Genomic DNA, 17,553 nt, shown 5'->3' on the forward strand with positions numbered 1-17,553 from the left:
ATCTGTGACACATGCATTGTAAACATTTGCCATTTTATCTTGATCTTGCATACAAACAATTGAATTGAAATAATTAATATGTGTCAACTGAACTATAGGGAGTATTTCATTTCCACATTTCCCAGAATATTATTCTGTTATAATAAAAGTATAAAGTGGTTGATTTCAGTGGTTTAATATTACAGTAAATGGTGAGCTGAACTGTATTTAGATCCGAATAGATTATTGACATCATTGAGTAATTTGTTACATTGCCAGCATTTACATAAAACAACTTATACCTACTTCTGTTGTCAGAACAACCTAGAAGTATTTTACTCATTTAGGCCAGATTTCAAAATGCCTGTGCAGCTCCACATTACTGCTATGATTACATAGGGGGTTGGGAGTAAATACCTAATCTCTCTGAAAAATGATAGATCAATTGTCCTGGGGACAGGAATTCTTATCTTATTTGTAGAACACAAACAGCAAAACTTTTCATTACTATTCTCTTACTGCCATGTGTCCCCTTCTGTGCTTGAAGGACAGCATCTTTTAGGAAAGGGGTAGTTCAGTGTCCAGCTCAGTATGGACTTGGCTTCTCTGCTGATTTTATATATAAAGGTGACTTGTAATAATAAATGTGGTGGTTTGTTTGTTGGGTGTTTTTTAATTATTTAATGCAGATTTTATAATATATAGGAACAAGGTTTGTCCAGGTAACTTCAAATCATTGCTTGTCTTGGCTGGATTTCAGTTGTTTAGTTGCCAAGGTTCACATCCCATTACTGATCATTTGCGCATGACACTTAAAATATACCTATTCCTATAGGTATATCCATATACCTCTTTCATTAGCCAGGAGTGCTATTACTGGAATTATTCAGTTTTGTCACTTCTAAACCCCACATTTTTCTAGATTTGACTTGGTTGCAAATGGTGGAGCATCCCTAACCTTGCACTTTGAACGAGCCCCATTTATGAGTCAGGAAAGGACAGTATGGCTGCCATGGAATAGCTTCTATGCCATGGACACACTTGTGATGAAGACAGAGGAGAACTCCATTCCCAGCTGTGATCTAAGTGGCTTTGTCCGTCCTGATCCAGTCATCATTTCATCACCACTTTCAACTTTCTTCAGTGATGCTCCTGGCCGGAATCCCATTGTACCAGAAACCCAGGTAAGAACAGTGTGAGTGAAAAGGATATAGAAATCAGTGGTCAGATGCTAGTGCTGACCTGAGCACTTACCACAGAGTCACCATTTGTCCTCTGGAATTGCTGTAGCAATGCCTTTGTAGAGTTGCATTCATTCTGACAGATACCAGGTTTTCTAATGAGGTCTGCAGGAGGTATCCTAGGTTTATGTCACCCAGACACATTTATCTTTGACACCTTGCACCTTCCATTATCATACAATATATCAAGTATATCTCTGTATTTCAGTTGACAGCTTAGGTGTTTCAAGAGAATTTTGCAAAGGCTTGGTGTGTGCTGCTAACTGCAGGCTGTTTTCTTGTATGTTATTTAGGACAAAGGAAAACTCTACTGGTACTATTGTTTCACTACTTTATTCAGTTATTCTTTACTTTATACTAACTGTTAGTGGAAGTTGCAGGTTCCTGTAACTGTATTTCTTATGTTCCCCTTGCATATAACTTGCAGTAAAACTACTTGTACTTATTTGCACTTTTGCCAGCAGTGGCATCTTAAAAAGAAGTGTACACAGATGCCAAATAATTATTTGTTCAGAAATGTCAGCTGAACTGCATCCCTGAACTGATTTGAGGGTAACCATTCCCTGTAGTAGAAAATCATAAGTTCATAAGAATATGCAAGGCAATACTATTCTGAAAAAAATAACAAAGCACTAATGTAAAATGTTTGATCTTTTTCCTATTCAGGTTCTTCATGAAGAAATTGAGATCCCTGGCTCTAGTATAAAGCTCAGCTACCTGAGTTCCCGTACTGCTGGATACAAATCCTTACTTAAGATCGCCATGACTCAGTCACTTGTGCCACTGAATCTAATCAAAGTTCATTTGATGGTAGCAGTAGAAGGGCATCTGTTTCAAAAATCATTTCAGGCATCTCCCAACTTGGCATATACATTTATCTGGGACAAAACAGATGCATATGGTCAGAAGGTTTATGGGTTGTCAGATGCTGTAGGTAAGTCAGCATATACAAGCTCCAAAACTTTCCAAATAACACCTGTAATTCTTAGTAAAAAAACTGCAAAGATTTCTTACAGAGAAGCGAATATAGACTAAACAGTTCTTGTCTTCCTGACACAATTTATCTTTGTATTATGTTTCTTTTACACATTAAAGATCACATTCAGAGGGTCTAAACTCCATCAACATGCCTGTGTTTCCTGATCAGTAGCTGACTTAGAAGGTTTAGACCAGACAAAGGGAAAAACTGGCCACAGGAACTTGGGTGAAACCTGGTCCATCACTATGTTTTTATTTTCTTTCAGTTAACAAATGAACATGCTGGACGGCTGGCATTCTTCAGTGCATTTGGATTTTTATGCATGCTGTTATTATAGCCTCTTGTGGTATAATACATTTGAAATGAAAATGGTGTCTTCCTAATGCTGTTCAGTCTTGTAGTTCTATAGCTGTTTTTAGTTTACTTGGTTCTAGTGGGTGGGAAAAAGTGATCATCATAATATTTTTAAGTTTTCATTTTCATTTGAATAACAGAACAATTTTGATACAACAGTGCTAAAAATGGGCATCAGAGCTGTGCCAGTGTGGAAACTTAATTTTAAAATCTCATTTCTTTTCTATATTTTCTAAAATCTTCTTTGCTATAGCTTTTCTATCTTACATTATTGCATAAGGTATTGCTTTCCTGAGTAATCCTTACAGTGTGTGTGCTTAAAAGCACACAAATTTTCACTCTTCCTTGGTATATAGAGTGTAAAATGAACACACTAAATAAATGCTGTGAACATCTGGCAAATTAAGAGTTTGATCTTGTCCTGTTATCTGATAGAATAATTTTATTATATTTTTAAAATTATATTTCTCACTCTCCTCTCACCAAACCAGTCACTTCCCAATACCAGCTATTCAAAGAGCAGTGATCAGATCCCTGCAGAGTACATGTGAATGAAGTTTCAAATTTGTGTCTAGTCAAAGATCTGAATTTAATATTGTAGAATAAAAGAGAGGAATACAATCACTCCATCTTCTTGAGGGGGCTGGGGAACTGGAATGCTGAATGATTTGAATGTGCTCTGGATGTTTAATTCAGTGTTTGTTCAGCAAGTATATTAGATTTTATTTTATTTTATTTTGTTTTATTTTATTTCAGTTTCTGTGGGTTTTGAGTATGAGACTTGCCCCAGTCTCATTTTATGGGAGAAGAGGACAGCACTGCTGCAAGGATTTGAACTAGATCCTTCAAATTTAGGAGGATGGTCTTTGGATAAACACCATGTACTTAATGTCAAGAGTGGTGAGTTAGTTAATCCCATGTGTTTTCTGTGCTATATGGAGTTTTGTCTGTGAACGCTTTTTATTTGCATTATATTTACACTTTAAAAAATGCAATTTCTCCACTCTTCTTGTTTCATCTTTATCTCAGTAAGGTATGGGACATGTTTCAGTTGTCAGAAAATTTTTGTAGAATTTCAACAGATATTTTACTGTTCTGCACAGCATGACTTTCTCAAAGTCCAGATCTTTATCCTCTATTCTGTTGTTCTTTTATTCCCCTGTAATGCCTTTCTGTCTTCCTTCCCTGTTTTTCTGACCTTAACCACACCCATTCCTGGTTCCTCTTGTTTGACCTTCTTCCCTCTAATCTGACATGGGGCTTAAAAGTAGTATGAATCTGTGACGAGATACTGAGTCTCATTTGTCTTGTCTTTTGTCACCTGTTTGTTTTTTCCTCACTTCTCTTTGTCTTTACATATCCTAAGCTGAATGTTCCTGGTTTTCATATTTCACGAGAGACTTTTAGGGAGCTGAATGCTTAGCATATATTTCATTTGATCCCTGTACAGTGTTTTCTACAGCCTCCCTGCTGATCCTTGCACTAACAAATTGCAAACTATATTGTTGCTCAAGAAATCTAAAGTAGTGTTCAGAACAGGCAAGATCAGGCTATTTGAACACAATTTAAGTGCTGTGCAGCAGATCAAACACTGTTGAGATAGCCATTTGGATAGTGCATGATATTCACTGTCGTCACCAGTGGGGAGCCAGTTACTTTACATTAGGATCATACAACTGCATTTCCAAAAGAACATGAGGCTAAAAGTTTCCGGCCAGATATCTACAATCTTTGATACACTGAAAATGGTCACTCTGTCAGAGAATCCACTACCTTCTTGGAGCAGGGGTCTGCTCTTTGAACAAGTATTTTGAAAAGAAATCCTATCCTAAAGGCATTTGTTGAAGCCTAATAAAGATCCTTACCACTAGCCTCCCTCTTGCCTTTCATCACTTGTCCTTAGCAGCCCTTCTAGGAGTTTCATTTTTCTCCTATCTTTTCATTTTCTGTGCTATCCTCTTCTCTGGCATCTCCTTTTCTCATTTTTCATTTTCCATGAAAAAAATGTGAACGACTGAGAGGTGGAAAGAGAACAGTAAGGTTGGCACAAAATTCCAAACAAAAAGTAACATAGGAAACTGGAGTGAGAGGATCCAGGGACATAAATAAGGAACACATCCTCTCCACTGTTGGCGTTCTCACTTCCTAGTTAATAAGACAGTCTAAAGCATCATGCCAGCCCAGAGGGATGTATGGCAGTGTTTTCTTTCATAATGAATACCAAAGGACTCTGGGTTTAGGTTTGGGTCTGTAGTTGTATATGTGTGTGTTTTTTAACAGATAATCTTCATTACACCTTTATTTTTTACTACTGCAAAGCTCTTTCACTCTTTTTGCACCATTGAAGAACCAAGTGCTGAAGTCATTTCAGCATACAGTCGTTAACAGCAGCTGTTGAAAAGAGAACTACCTGAAGTCCCCCACAATGAATGATTGTAATAACCACTTCTTCTCCTCTTCGTTACTAGGTATATTGCACAAAGGCAATGGAGAAAATCAGTTTCTAACTCAGCAGCCAGCTGTGATAACCAGCATTATGGGGAATGGGCGCCGAAGAAGCATATCCTGTCCTAGCTGCAATGGTCTGGCAGAAGGAAATAAGCTTTTGGCTCCTGTAGCACTGGCAGTGGGTATTGATGGAAGTCTCTTTGTTGGAGATTTTAACTATATTCGGCGTATCTTCCCGTCCAGGAACGTTACTAGTATATTGGAGCTGAGGTAAGGTGTTAATCTAAGCACATCATTTCTGTAGCCTGTGCTCAAATCAGCCTTTACCATTACTTTTTATAATTTTGTAAAACATTGTCACTTTCAACCTATTTAAATTCCAGTGGAGAAATGGGGCACAGAAATGCATAGTTCAAAGTCTGTAGCTTATCAGAGCAATGACTATAGAGAAGGACTAAAGAGTACAAACCAACTTGTACAAAAAGTACAAGCCACCTTCTTCTGTCCTGTCGGTGATCATTTGATACAATCTCCTCTCAAAACTATACATCATTTAGTTTTGTTTGAAAACTACAGAATTTACTGCCCTTAGGTATTGAGCCACAGTGATAAGCACAGGTATAACAGTGTTACGAGGTTAGAAGGAAGGTTTTCCTATCAATGGTTTTGAGACCCACTTTCCCACTTCTTTCCCATACTTGTAAGTCTATTTCTGTAGGTTGGCAAGTGCAGTTAAGATTGACATACAGAGTCACTTTGCATCATCAGAACTCTTTTTGAGATCTCTGTTCCCCCATCCCAGTCATCCCCCTCCCCCCCCCCCCCCCCCCAACATTAAGATTTGGTCACTTAATAGGGAAGTAGTGTAAGAGTGTACCACTTCACCCATTTCTGTTCCATCTCCTTTTTTCATTCTTCTAGGACAGGCAAGAGCTATTGCTTCAAACCATAACTCATGTAACTGGACCTTATAGTTACAGCACTGTTGAGTATTTGCAGAAAAACAAGAAAAAATAGCTTGCATTGGCTGTCTTCTGATATTTCTGCAGCCCACTCAGGCAATAGGATTAGTGCTCTTGTAAATTGGATATAGCTGCAAAGTACATTGAGTGAATTTAGGTCATTAGCCTTTTTTTAATGATTTGGCCAATAACCAATTCCTCTGCTTCCACTGTACTTTTAATTTTTAATTAGTGGGGAAAAGTGCAAAATGATTGGACTGTTAGAGGATAGGAGGCTCTATTTTACACCTCTCTTCCATTCATGTCATTCTGTTGATGTCACTGTTGTGAATTCTGATTTATATAGAAGAAAAGAGATCTGATTCAGGCCAATTCTACTCTGAAATCATTCTCTGACACCTACCTCATACACCATCAGGCTGCCTCATTATATTTAAAAAAAAAAAGTCATAGATCATCCAGTGCTTCCTGCTAGTAGCTTAGTATAAACCACAGAAGGTAGCTAGTATGGATGTGTGACCTGCTACAAATATTTATATCAATATACACTATAACTCTGCATTATATAGAATATGCTGATTTTTTTTCGAATTTGTTCAGTTCTGTTTAGCTTTCTAGTAAATAGGACTACAGCTTTAAAGCTGAAGAGAAACATTTTCAAATTAGGATACTTAATAGAAGGCATTTATATGCACCTCACTTCCTAATATCAGCCAGGGACAAAGTTTCCTAGCACACCTGATATTTGAAAATGTTGACTCCAAGTTGACAACAGTATTAGTCTGAGTACTTTGCTTTCTCTGTATGCAAGATAGAACTTGGGCTTTTCAGCACGTGAGGAAAAATGGGAAAGGACACCAGTAAAGAAACAGAAGATGGACTTCTTAATCTGCTTTTGTCCACTTTCTCTTTTCTTTTGTGAAAGTTTGTTTTCCATAGCATAGTTTCTTTAGCTTTTGTTATAACTATTAGCAATGAACAATAAAGCTATTGTATTTTGAGTGTTGTTGGACAGCTGCAAATGACTTGACACACAGATTTTTAGGATTTGCAGTGATGTCTTTTACCGCATGTTCCTCTAAAGGGAATTAAGGTCCATTGCAGCAAACATCATTTATAGCAGTAATCGTGATTCAGTGGTCCATCTTAAAATCTGTATGAGTTACATGGGTAAGAGTTTGACGATTAGAGACATTTAAGTATGAATGAGAGTAGAGTCTTCAGCTAGTATCAAGTAGCTTGAATAATGTTGCAAACAGTATGTTCATAAGTATTACAAACCAAATACATCACTTTATTTAGGTTTCACAATGGATATAATTTTTGTTTTACATAAGCTAATATAAATCTTGAGTAACTTTATAAGTCAGAACATCCCAGTGTGCATATGTGCTTCACACTGTCCTTTATGAAGGTGCCTGATCTGAGTGGCTAATAGGGATTTTGATTCAAGAGTGTTGCATGTCACGCTTTATGTTGGTATTGCAAGTTTGGGGCTGTGCATTGAGTGCTGCAGCTGAGTGCAGGAGTCATGCACCTCTTTGCTTCATTCAGTGGATATTCCTAAATGGAAATTATATAAACACAGTGAAACACTGTGGTGTGGAGAATGTATTAATTCACTTCTGGGAAGTAGAGAACACTTTTTCTTTGACTTTGTGTCTAGACAATAAACTAGGGATCAATTAATGCTATATATCTCCCATCGTACAGTATCTTACTGCTCACTTAGGTTTTTTTTACCCTAAGATTTGCTTTGATGGGCTTAATTAGATACCAAGTAGCATCCCAACTTGCTTTAAGCAATTATTTTAGAGACTGGGGGGAGAGGAAAATAAACTGTGTAGTAGACATTTGTTTAGAAATAGCCTGTTGCAAAACTATTTTGATTAAAGAGGTTGCCTTCAACTGGTGGACAATAGCCTAAGCCCAGTGCTTCCCCCTTCCCAGTTCCGTATTCAGAAAACTGCCAGTTTCTCTCACTCCCAGCCCACAAGATACACGTATTTCCATGTGAAAACTCTTTCAATGCTTCAGAAAGATTTCTGTAAAATATCTGGGGGGTGGGGGGTGGGGGCAGAGGTATCCTTCTAGGGAACTGGCTTGCAACTCTATCACTCCCCGTCGCTCTTCATCCATAAACCAAGCTAAGGCTAGTGCTGAAAAGAGATATCTTCTCCTGTGTCCTTTTGTAAAATAAAACAAATACTATGTTTGCTTTACCATCTATTCTTCAGCTAACTGTTTGTTCTTTTTTCTTCTGTTCCCTTTCTATAAAGAAATAAAGAGTTTAAACATAGGTAAGACACGAGCTCTTTCCCATATAATTTGATATGGTTTGTTTGCTTCATTGTGTTTGCTTTTTGTGTTGTGCTTCTTGTGTAATGTTATGTTCTTCATGTACCATATATAGAAACATTTTTATGTGCTAATTGTGTGTTATGAATATGATAAGCGTTAGCAATTATGAAATGCAGTCAAAAAGCAACCAAATAAGTTCTGACAGTAATTAGAATTTTCTAGTAGAATGCAAGTATAATGAACCCCAAGCTAACTTCTATATAAACACTTCTCCCTGCTGTCTATAATTGGTGAAAATGGTTGAGGTAAACTACAACAGCAGTTTTACAAATGCTGGAAAGGTTCACAAAAGCACTAATGATGCAAATAGGTCAAAAACTCATGTTCCAGTCATTAATGATTTTCTGAACCCTCTGTCCTTTTCCATGATTTAGTTTCTATTTTCTTTCATCAAATACATTTAACAGTCAGTCAGCCTGTGGGGCTGGTTGTATGCAACCACTAGATGCAGTCACTGCAAGACTCACGAAGGAGGCATAACCTTTCCAGACGTTAGGAGAAAAGATTTTTCATCATCTCACCTGAGCACTAGGCCTTCTCGATGGCAGCAGCGTAGGAAGCGCTTGTACCTTCTTCCATGCCACACTTGGGATGGGGGGAGATGTCTGCCCTGTGTAATATCAAGGGCAAGAACAAGAAGAGCTGTTGTAAACTATTCTATAGTGTCCTGTGCATCACCCTTTTAAAACCATGCTTTCCATTTCTATAATACAACTTAGATGCAAAAGATGTCTGGACTAAACAGTGTAATTTCCCCTTTACAATATATTTTGGTATAGCAAGTGTAACTCCACTGAATTTTCTTATCTGGATGAATTCATTCACAATTTGCTAATGATTATTGGTGATGCTGGAGGCTCCTCATTTGCAACTATAAGCTTAGTTAATTTTTCAGGTGCTTAGAGATTTGCTCTGAGCAGCTTCTCTTTTTGGTTAAACTTAAAGAAAAGCTATTGTTGCACTGTTGTGAATCTGATGCACGTATGAGAAGAATAGGGAGGACAAGCTGATCCTGCCTGTATTTGCTGTCAGGCACCAGGCTCCCTCACAGACCCGAGTAAGGCTGCATGTGGTGGTAACTGCTGCATCCATCGGGGAGGGCTAGAGGAGGAGACGTTATTGGCAGAGGCCTCTGAGCAACACCAAATGGTATGGAAAATCTTTTAAAACAAGGTACTTTCCTTGGCTTCCTATAACTCGAATAAAAGATTACAATGGCACGGAGAAAAGAGGCAGAAGTCTTTAATTGCTCAGGTGCCAGCTTGAGAAATATTGACTACTCATTTATAAAATACATCCCTGTTTGAGGTAATAATCTCGTAGATTCTTTGGGGACATGGTGAATGCATGTCACCTTCCACCAGTCATTTTCTGCCAAAGTCACTCAAATATTTTATGTGGAGAGTCTTCCACTATCTGTTCCCTTACCAAGCTCAGGAAAGAGTAAAGGGCTATACAGCAGGTCTGCAGCTCCAGTGAGTTGCTCCTTGATCTGGAACAAAAGCTCATGACTGACTCCCTGGTAAAACTGCCCTGAGGGAGATTCCAGAGGAGGAAGGCAGGGTGAGCTCCATGGACACACCAATGACTGCAGGAGAGGAGAGGGAAATAAGCCCATGTTCTGCCATTGCTCTTTACCCTGACTCATACCTTATCCCATCCTGGTAACAGTGGGACATACCCAAGGCTAGCTGTGCACAGAAGGGAAGCAGGGGTGTGCTCGCTCAGGAAGGCAGGCACAGGCTGGCAAAATCATGTCCGAAAAGAAGGGAGACCCTTCCCGTCTCGCTGAGTGGCTGCTGCTCCCTGTCAGGCAGCAGAGCAGCTCCCCCAGGCACTGTTGTGAGCAGCTCCCATCACTGAGACCAAGCAAGGCCCCTGCCTCTGGCAGCAAGCAGCCATGTCTGTGCCCAGCTCCAGTTTGTACTTGCCTCAGGTCTCCCCATTTGTGGAGGTGAGGGTGCCATATGTTTTAGAAGGGCCAGGCAAAAGGCACTCTGGGCCAGAGCCCAGCAGGGAGGCAGCAGCAGCGAGCCTGCAGCAGCAGCACTCAATTGTGTTGAGGCTGCTGTTGCAAAGCCTTGAGCTAAGTTTGGGTGTATTTGTGAAGTATGGCAGAACACTAGTGTCACTGCAAAGTTTGTTCTTCAGTGTTACGGGAAAAGCATGGTGGAGGAAGAGAGCAGAATTTCAAAACAGGGACAAATGTGCAGGTGTTTGTATGGCTCAGATACTCGAGAGACTGGAGAAATCTTGTAAATTGAAAGAAATAATTTTATATGCGGCAAAGAAGATGGAGCTTTGTTTTGGAGGGATGAGAAGGAATGTGATAAGGGTCTAGTGAAGAGGTGCAGTCTGCTGCTGAAGATAAGGAGAGGAACTTGGGGAATAAAGAGATTGTGCTCTAACTCAAGCATGTCACTAGTCTCCCTGCATAACTTTGTCTATACCACTTAACCTCTCTGTGCCTCAGTTTCCTCCTCTGTAAAATGGGTATAATACCCATCTTTTTAAAGTACTTTGAGATCCATGCATGAAACAAACCTGCCAAGTATTTTTTGTTTACTGTATTTTTTTCATCTCTAATTTCTACACTCCTAGACTTCAGCAGATGGTATTACCTCTGCCTACTGAATTTTGATCAAACCAATCTCCTTCCTACTTTCTACAGTTTTAGAACAAACTGTTATTGACCTAAAATCATGACACGTCAAAGACTGGCATAGAGGAAGATAACTGTAGAAAGTGATATTTTTGGGCCTCCTCATTCCTCCAAATCTGGTCATGACCATATGAACACAGTTGTCTTTGTGCTGCTGATAATCCATCTGCCGAAAGTGGCCTTACTGTAGTTTCAGTGAGTCTGATCAAGAAATGGCTTATGTCCATCATAACTTACCTCTGTGTATCCTCACTCTTGGAGGTGGGCACTTTTGCCACATGAAACTAGGAGTGTGGATATTTGGAGGCAAATATCTCTGGTTACTGGTAAGTAACCTTCATTTTTTTTCTTCCTGTCTTCATTTGTCTTCTATGCTTTGAAACCACCATTGACCTTATTTACGCTCACCCATAGGCTCCAAAGGCTGGAAAATTCACATCATGCTTAAAATCCAACTAAACTGAGTTAAACTAACCAGGCAAGATTTTGAAAATATTTCTGCACTGCAGTTCTGTGTGAGTGAATGTATATATATTGCAAAGATTGACATTTCTCAATTTGCAGATGATTTGCTAAAGTAGTTCCAAAATGTGACAAGCTGTCAAAAAACATATACTTCAGAAGAGAAGTAGCTTTCCATATGAGCACCCATTCTAATCGCAAACTGAAGACCAGTTTTTCAATAACAGAAGGTTTGGAGTTAAAGTCAGACACTTGGGGTCTCTGGTTTTAGTTACATAACCAACTTCATCTGCTGTAAATGAGATTCTTGATAAGAATGAATGAGAACAAATTTGCTTTAGAAATAAATTTGTTATGCCTCTGCCTCCTATTTATACAAGACCTCACAAATCTTGTGGCATAATATAAGTAACTCAGAAGCTGATTCTTTGATCTTAGTCCTATGACTTCTGCTTTCAAGGGAAGTCAAACAAGGTGGCTGGGGGCGGGGGGGCAACGAGTAGAGATAAGCCAAAGAGAATTGACCTGGAGCAGATCTAAAGGGCTAAAGAGATCAAAAGGAAAGTCTGCTGTGCAGCTTAGGCTTATTGGGCTCTGCTGTGCAAGGTTTGGTGTAGCAGGATGAACGAGATTTAAAATGACAATCCTTCTGAAACACTGACCAGGCCCTAATCAAGTTAGGTCCTCAGATGGTAGTCCTTCAGACCCCACCTCTGTATGAAGGTGTCAGACTTTCTTTCCAGATCTCTCTGTGCCTGATGAGTATCTAAGCTCTGAAAGCCTGTGAAGTTTCTAGACTGCTCAGCTGTTTCTGTTTTATGCTTTCTTTTTCTCTAAAGCAACAATCCCGCTCATAAATACTATCTGGCTGTGGACCCGGTTTCAGGCTCATTGTACGTATCAGACACCAATAGTCGACGGATATACAAAGCCAAGTCCCTCACTGGCACGAAAGACCTAGCTGGTAACTCTGAAGTGGTAGCAGGGACTGGAGAGCAATGCCTGCCCTTTGATGAAGCCAGATGTGGGGATGGAGGGAAGGCAGTGGACGCAACCCTAATGAGCCCTCGAGGTAAAGTAGGAAAAGAAGCTGGAGAAAATGACTGTGTGAGGCTAGGCTGGATGTGGAAATAATTATCTGGCAATTAAATCACTCCTTGCTCCGTAATTTTTATCCTGGGCTTTAATTACAGTGGATTGGCAAGTGTTCGTGCTTTGTTTAGTTAAAGCAAACTTTATTACCCCAACACAGAACGCTGCAAAAGGAGAACAGAACACAAATTAGCAGGGTACTGCTCACTCCAAGAAGCAAGCATGTAAACTGGGAAACAAATTACTGTTTGAGATACAGTCTTTGGGGAGAAAAACTGCCTGCTGTGGCTTTTTTCTGAGTTTTTATTCCATCTATCCCCTTTTTCTTCAGAGGCGGAGGAAAAATAAAAGGATTTTTGCCCTTTCTAGTTTCTGATTTTTAAGAAAAAGTTTTCAAGATGATGTAGAGATTTGGGGATGTGTTTCTTTTTAAGATTTTTTTTTCCATTGTTTCATCTTAATTGTAAGGATGAATTAATCAGATGTATTGCCAGGTGTTTCAAACATCTTTGGGTTTTATTTCAATGGCTGAAAATAACTAGATGATCCTAAAAGCGAATAAAAATTAAAGCTCCTGTTTCTTTGCATAGGTATATAGTTTCAGTTAATACATACAGAGTATATTAACAGGACAGAGCTGCTGGCATGTTTTAAGTTAAGCCTCTACATAGAAGCTAAGAAGATAAAGCTGTATCTGCTCTCGCTGCCCAATAGGAAGAGTACTGCAACCATTTGAAGACAAAATTTTTAGATCAATATTTTATTTTCAGCCCAAGAAACGGACAAGGCAGTGCGCCAAATCAAAGCAGGAAAGGCAAGTGAGAAAAAGCCTGCCCTCCTTCTCAACAGGCAGCAGCATCCTTCTGTTCCTCCAAGGGAGCACCCTTTCATTCTGTGCCTTCCTCTCTAAGGACTCCCAATGTGACAGGCATTGAACCTTTCCTTTTTTTCTAGGTGGGAACCCCCTGTGTCTTCATCTGGAAACACCAGATGTTCTTCCCATATTCCTTACTGCAACAGGTCAAAGAATTAAAAAAGTCCTGAAAGAATATAATGTCCTCTTAATTTTTCAGCATTTTTGAAGTGATTTTAAAAGATTTCTAAAAATTCTTCATCCTCATTAGATCCTTCAGATGAAGAAAGCAACGCCTCAAATTTCTGAGATTAAAATTTAGGAGATAATTTTTTTTTAATTGGGTTTATGTAATATGTCATACAGAGTTTGAATTTGGAAATAAGCTGATGCATTCTGCTGGCTCTTTGGCATGTTTGGGGGATTTCTGTGGTTTTCTTTCCTTTAAAGCCCCAAAGGATAAACCTGCTTGCTACCATTTATTCAGCAGAACTGCAGGTACTTCGAGGGTTCCAGGACCTGTGCTGAAGTTGGAAGGGAGGAAAGAACAGGGGAAGTGAACAAAGGTCACCATCTTGTAAACTTGTTAATAAGATGAAGCCTGCCTTGAAGCTAGGATCCTCACTGCGTCACTGATGCCTGGTTTTTATATTTGCAGGAATTGCAGTGGATAAGTATGGACTCATGTATTTTGTTGATGCCACTATGATTAGAAAAGTGGATCAGAACGGAATTATATCAACCCTGCTGGGCTCCAATGACCTAACTGCTGTTCGACCTCTCAGCTGTGATTCCAGCATGGATGTCACCCAGGTAGACTCTTACTGCATTTATTTTCTTCTCTGCCTTAGAAGAGATGGGCATCTATTTTGGATTACTGCCTGGCCACTTAAGAAACACATTATGCGGCACGAGATGATAGCATATTTGATTCATTACTGAAATGAGTGAACTGTCCTCTTAATGTGGCTAACACAGGTTATTTATGCAACTATAGAGAAATAAGGTTGAGATAATGGGAGTTATTGTCTTAATTGCCTGTTTTTCTGTAATTATTGTAGAGCTTCCACAATGTAGCATTCATTCCTTGCACAGAAACACAATTAGCCAAAGTTACCACTGCACGTAGCTTTAATATTTCCAAAAAACAAAATCATTGTTTGAAATAGTTGCCGTTCATGACTTGGTTTCATGATTTACGCTGATAAACCCCTCACTAATTTGCTGTTGTTACACATGGAATTTTAAACACTAGAAGTGTACTTTTCAGTTATGAGTTTTACAGTAATAATTTGTGCAACTCATAGGTACGGCTGGAGTGGCCTACTGATCTCGCTGTCAATCCCATGGACAACTCACTTTATGTCCTAGAGAACAATGTTATTTTACGGATCACAGAAAATCATCAAGTTAGCATTATTGCTGGACGCCCCATGCACTGCCAGGTTCCTGGTATAGACTACTCTCTTAGCAAACTGGCTATTCATTCTGCACTTGAATCAGCCAGTGCCATTGCCATCTCACACACAGGAGTTCTTTACATCAGTGAGACAGATGAAAAAAAAATTAATCGGCTACGCCAGGTAACTACCAATGGAGAAATATGCCTTCTTGCAGGGGCAGCTTCAGACTGTGATTGCAAAAATGATGTCAACTGTAATTGCTATGCTGGGGATGATGGGTATGCCACTGATGCCATCTTAAATTCACCATCTTCCTTAGCTGTGGCCCCAGATGGTACCATCTACATAGCTGATCTTGGAAATATCCGCATTAGGGCTGTCAGTAAAAACAGGCCCATTCTTAATTCTTTTAACCAATATGAAGCTGCATCTCCAGGAGAACAGGAGCTGTATGTCTTCAATGCTGATGGGATTCACCAGTACACTCTCAGCCTTGTTACCGGGGAGTACTTGTACAATTTCACCTATAGCAGCGATAACGATGTAACGGAGGTGATGGACAACAATGGCAACTCCTTGAAGGTCCGTCGGGATGCCAGTGGGATGCCCCGCCATTTACTGATGCCGGATAATCAGATTGTCACGCTGGCTGTTGGCACTAATGGTGGACTCAAGCTAGTCTCAACACAGACCCTGGAGCTCGGATTAATGACATATAACGGAAACAGTGGTCTCTTAGCAACGAAGAGTGATGAAACAGGATGGACAACATTTTATGAGTAAGAATGTTTTTGGATATATTAAGCATACATTTATTTTTCAAATGGTAGTGAGTGGGCCCTAAACTGACCCTACTGAAATTTGTTGTAGGCTTTTCACTGATACTGAATAAGGCCGTTACATCTCAGTCTAGTATGATACTGGAAATGATTAAATGGCTTCTTGATTTCATCAGTTTTGCCAGGTCCTTTGTGTGGGTACCGAACCACCTAAATTCCTGCCTGCTTGAGGCCAGTGGGGAAGCTCACCCATCTCCAGCATGAAGGACTGTGTACCACATTCAGAAACCCATATTTGATTTACCAGATTGGGCCCCTGCTCCTAGTCATCAGCAAGGCTGCAGATAACTCACATCCAGACCAGCCCCCAGCAATCTATGGCTCCTACTGAGCTGCCTCTCTCTAGGAACCCTAATGCTGCAGTTTCTTTTGAAACTCAAATTATATATCTTTCTGTTCAGACTCATATATTACTCATGGTTGTTAAAATGTTGATTAACTTCACTGATTGTCCATTCTTGAACCAAGTGAGGAAATTAGATCCCCAGCTATCTGTCAGACACCTGGTGTAACTTCCATAATTTGTAGATAACCCAAAAGCACACTGGTGTTCATGAGCGTATAGATGAAAAAGACAGAACTTCCTCTTTAAATGAAATTCATCAGAGATGAAGTTCAGAAATATATTAAAAATTTAGAAAAACTAGTCAGATTTTTATTAATAGTTACCCTGTTCTTAGTAGTCTTATTGCCATTTATTGATCAAAACAATAAATTGTTTTAATAAGTTTTAAAAATAGGAGCTAAATTATATATTGAAAACATATATAACTTTTAAGTGTGGCAAGTCTGATGCCTTATATTTTGTTTGAAATAATTAATGATTACTGAATACTATTTCTCAAATTAGTGGGTAGAAAGTATGAATAGGGCTTTATATTTAATTTTAAATTGTAGGCTTATTTTTAAGGTTACAGACTAGCAATGACAAACACCTATTTTAGTTTATTAATGCATTCATCTTGGCCACCACTTTCTTTCTTTTTAGAGAAAACATGAGTAATGCAGGAATAAAAAGAACTGTGTTCAATCTGCTCAAAATATATCTAAATCAGCATTGCACATCAGTATTTTGCCCACTATGTGTTTCGTTTCTGTAAAAAGGGAAACAGTGCCCTCTCGTGGTCCCCTTCTGATGTGGCCCTGGAAATTGAACCACTGCAATTTTTCATCTAAACTGTGGGTAGAGATGTGGATTTTTTTTCTCCTTAATATTTTGCAAAGAGTATTTCTTTACCACACATTAGTTACAAAAATAATCCAGTTATGTGAAAGCATGAAGGCATTACCTGCTGATTAGAAGATCAAGTAAAAGCTCGCTGTACTAGACGGTGGTAAAATCTCACATTATTGCTGATGAGATGTGGATGCCCTTCTAGGTAGGTTTTGTTGTTTTTTCCTCAATAGCGAGCTCAAGATTCAGATCAGAAGTAATATAAACTAGTTATTTCTCAAAACACCAGTCATTAACTGTAGAAAATTAAATAGCAAAGTAATTTAAAACTCTACATGAAAATCAATGAAACATTAAAAAAGGTCATAAGAAAGTTACAAGTTACAAAACCATTATAACTGGTGGCTGAGAATCACATGAAGTACTAAGTTAGCATGGTTTATTAGAAAAATTGTACTACAATTCCTAAGTAAATATAGAAGGTAAGTGCTTTGATGCCTTACTGAGATGCATCTGAAAATATAATTTAACGTGTATATAGTGCTGACATGTTGACTAGATTTTTTTTCCAAGATCAAATAAGAAAAGATGCACATCCCTTGCCTCAGGTCAGTGGAAGTTAAGTACGATGTTTGGGTCTAAATAGTACAGCCTGAGGTACTGTCTTAGATGATTAGTAACTTTGATGAGGCAGTGGAAATAACTTACTTTCTCCCAGATTTGTACATACATTCTCATAAGCAT

At 39.0% G+C, this 17,553-nt stretch overlaps 1 protein-coding gene across 7 annotated transcripts in view; it reads left to right on the forward strand.

The window, feature by feature from the left end:
* Positions 1–17,553, forward strand: part of TENM2 (teneurin transmembrane protein 2) — a 547,941-nt gene that overhangs the window by 511,019 nt on the left and 19,369 nt on the right. For 5 of the 7 annotated variants that reach the window (XM_072872166.1, XM_072872162.1, XM_072872163.1 and 2 more), the window contains 8 exons: positions 902–1,163; positions 1,887–2,154; positions 3,310–3,453; positions 5,022–5,271; positions 8,243–8,263; positions 12,288–12,520; positions 14,052–14,206; positions 14,701–15,575. In XM_072872166.1, coding sequence (XP_072728267.1) covers positions 902–1,163; positions 1,887–2,154; positions 3,310–3,453; positions 5,022–5,271; positions 8,243–8,263; positions 12,288–12,520; positions 14,052–14,206; positions 14,701–15,575 — 2,208 coding nt within the window. The remainder of the gene's footprint in view (positions 1–901; positions 1,164–1,886; positions 2,155–3,309; positions 3,454–5,021; positions 5,272–8,242; positions 8,264–12,287; positions 12,521–14,051; positions 14,207–14,700; positions 15,576–17,553) is intronic. The other 2 variants (XM_072872165.1, XM_072872167.1) reach the window with 1 other exon arrangement.

This window comes from Ciconia boyciana, chromosome 9 (assembly GCF_034638445.1).
Source record: "Ciconia boyciana chromosome 9, ASM3463844v1, whole genome shotgun sequence".
Classification (NCBI taxonomy): Eukaryota; Metazoa; Chordata; class Aves; order Ciconiiformes; family Ciconiidae; genus Ciconia; species Ciconia boyciana.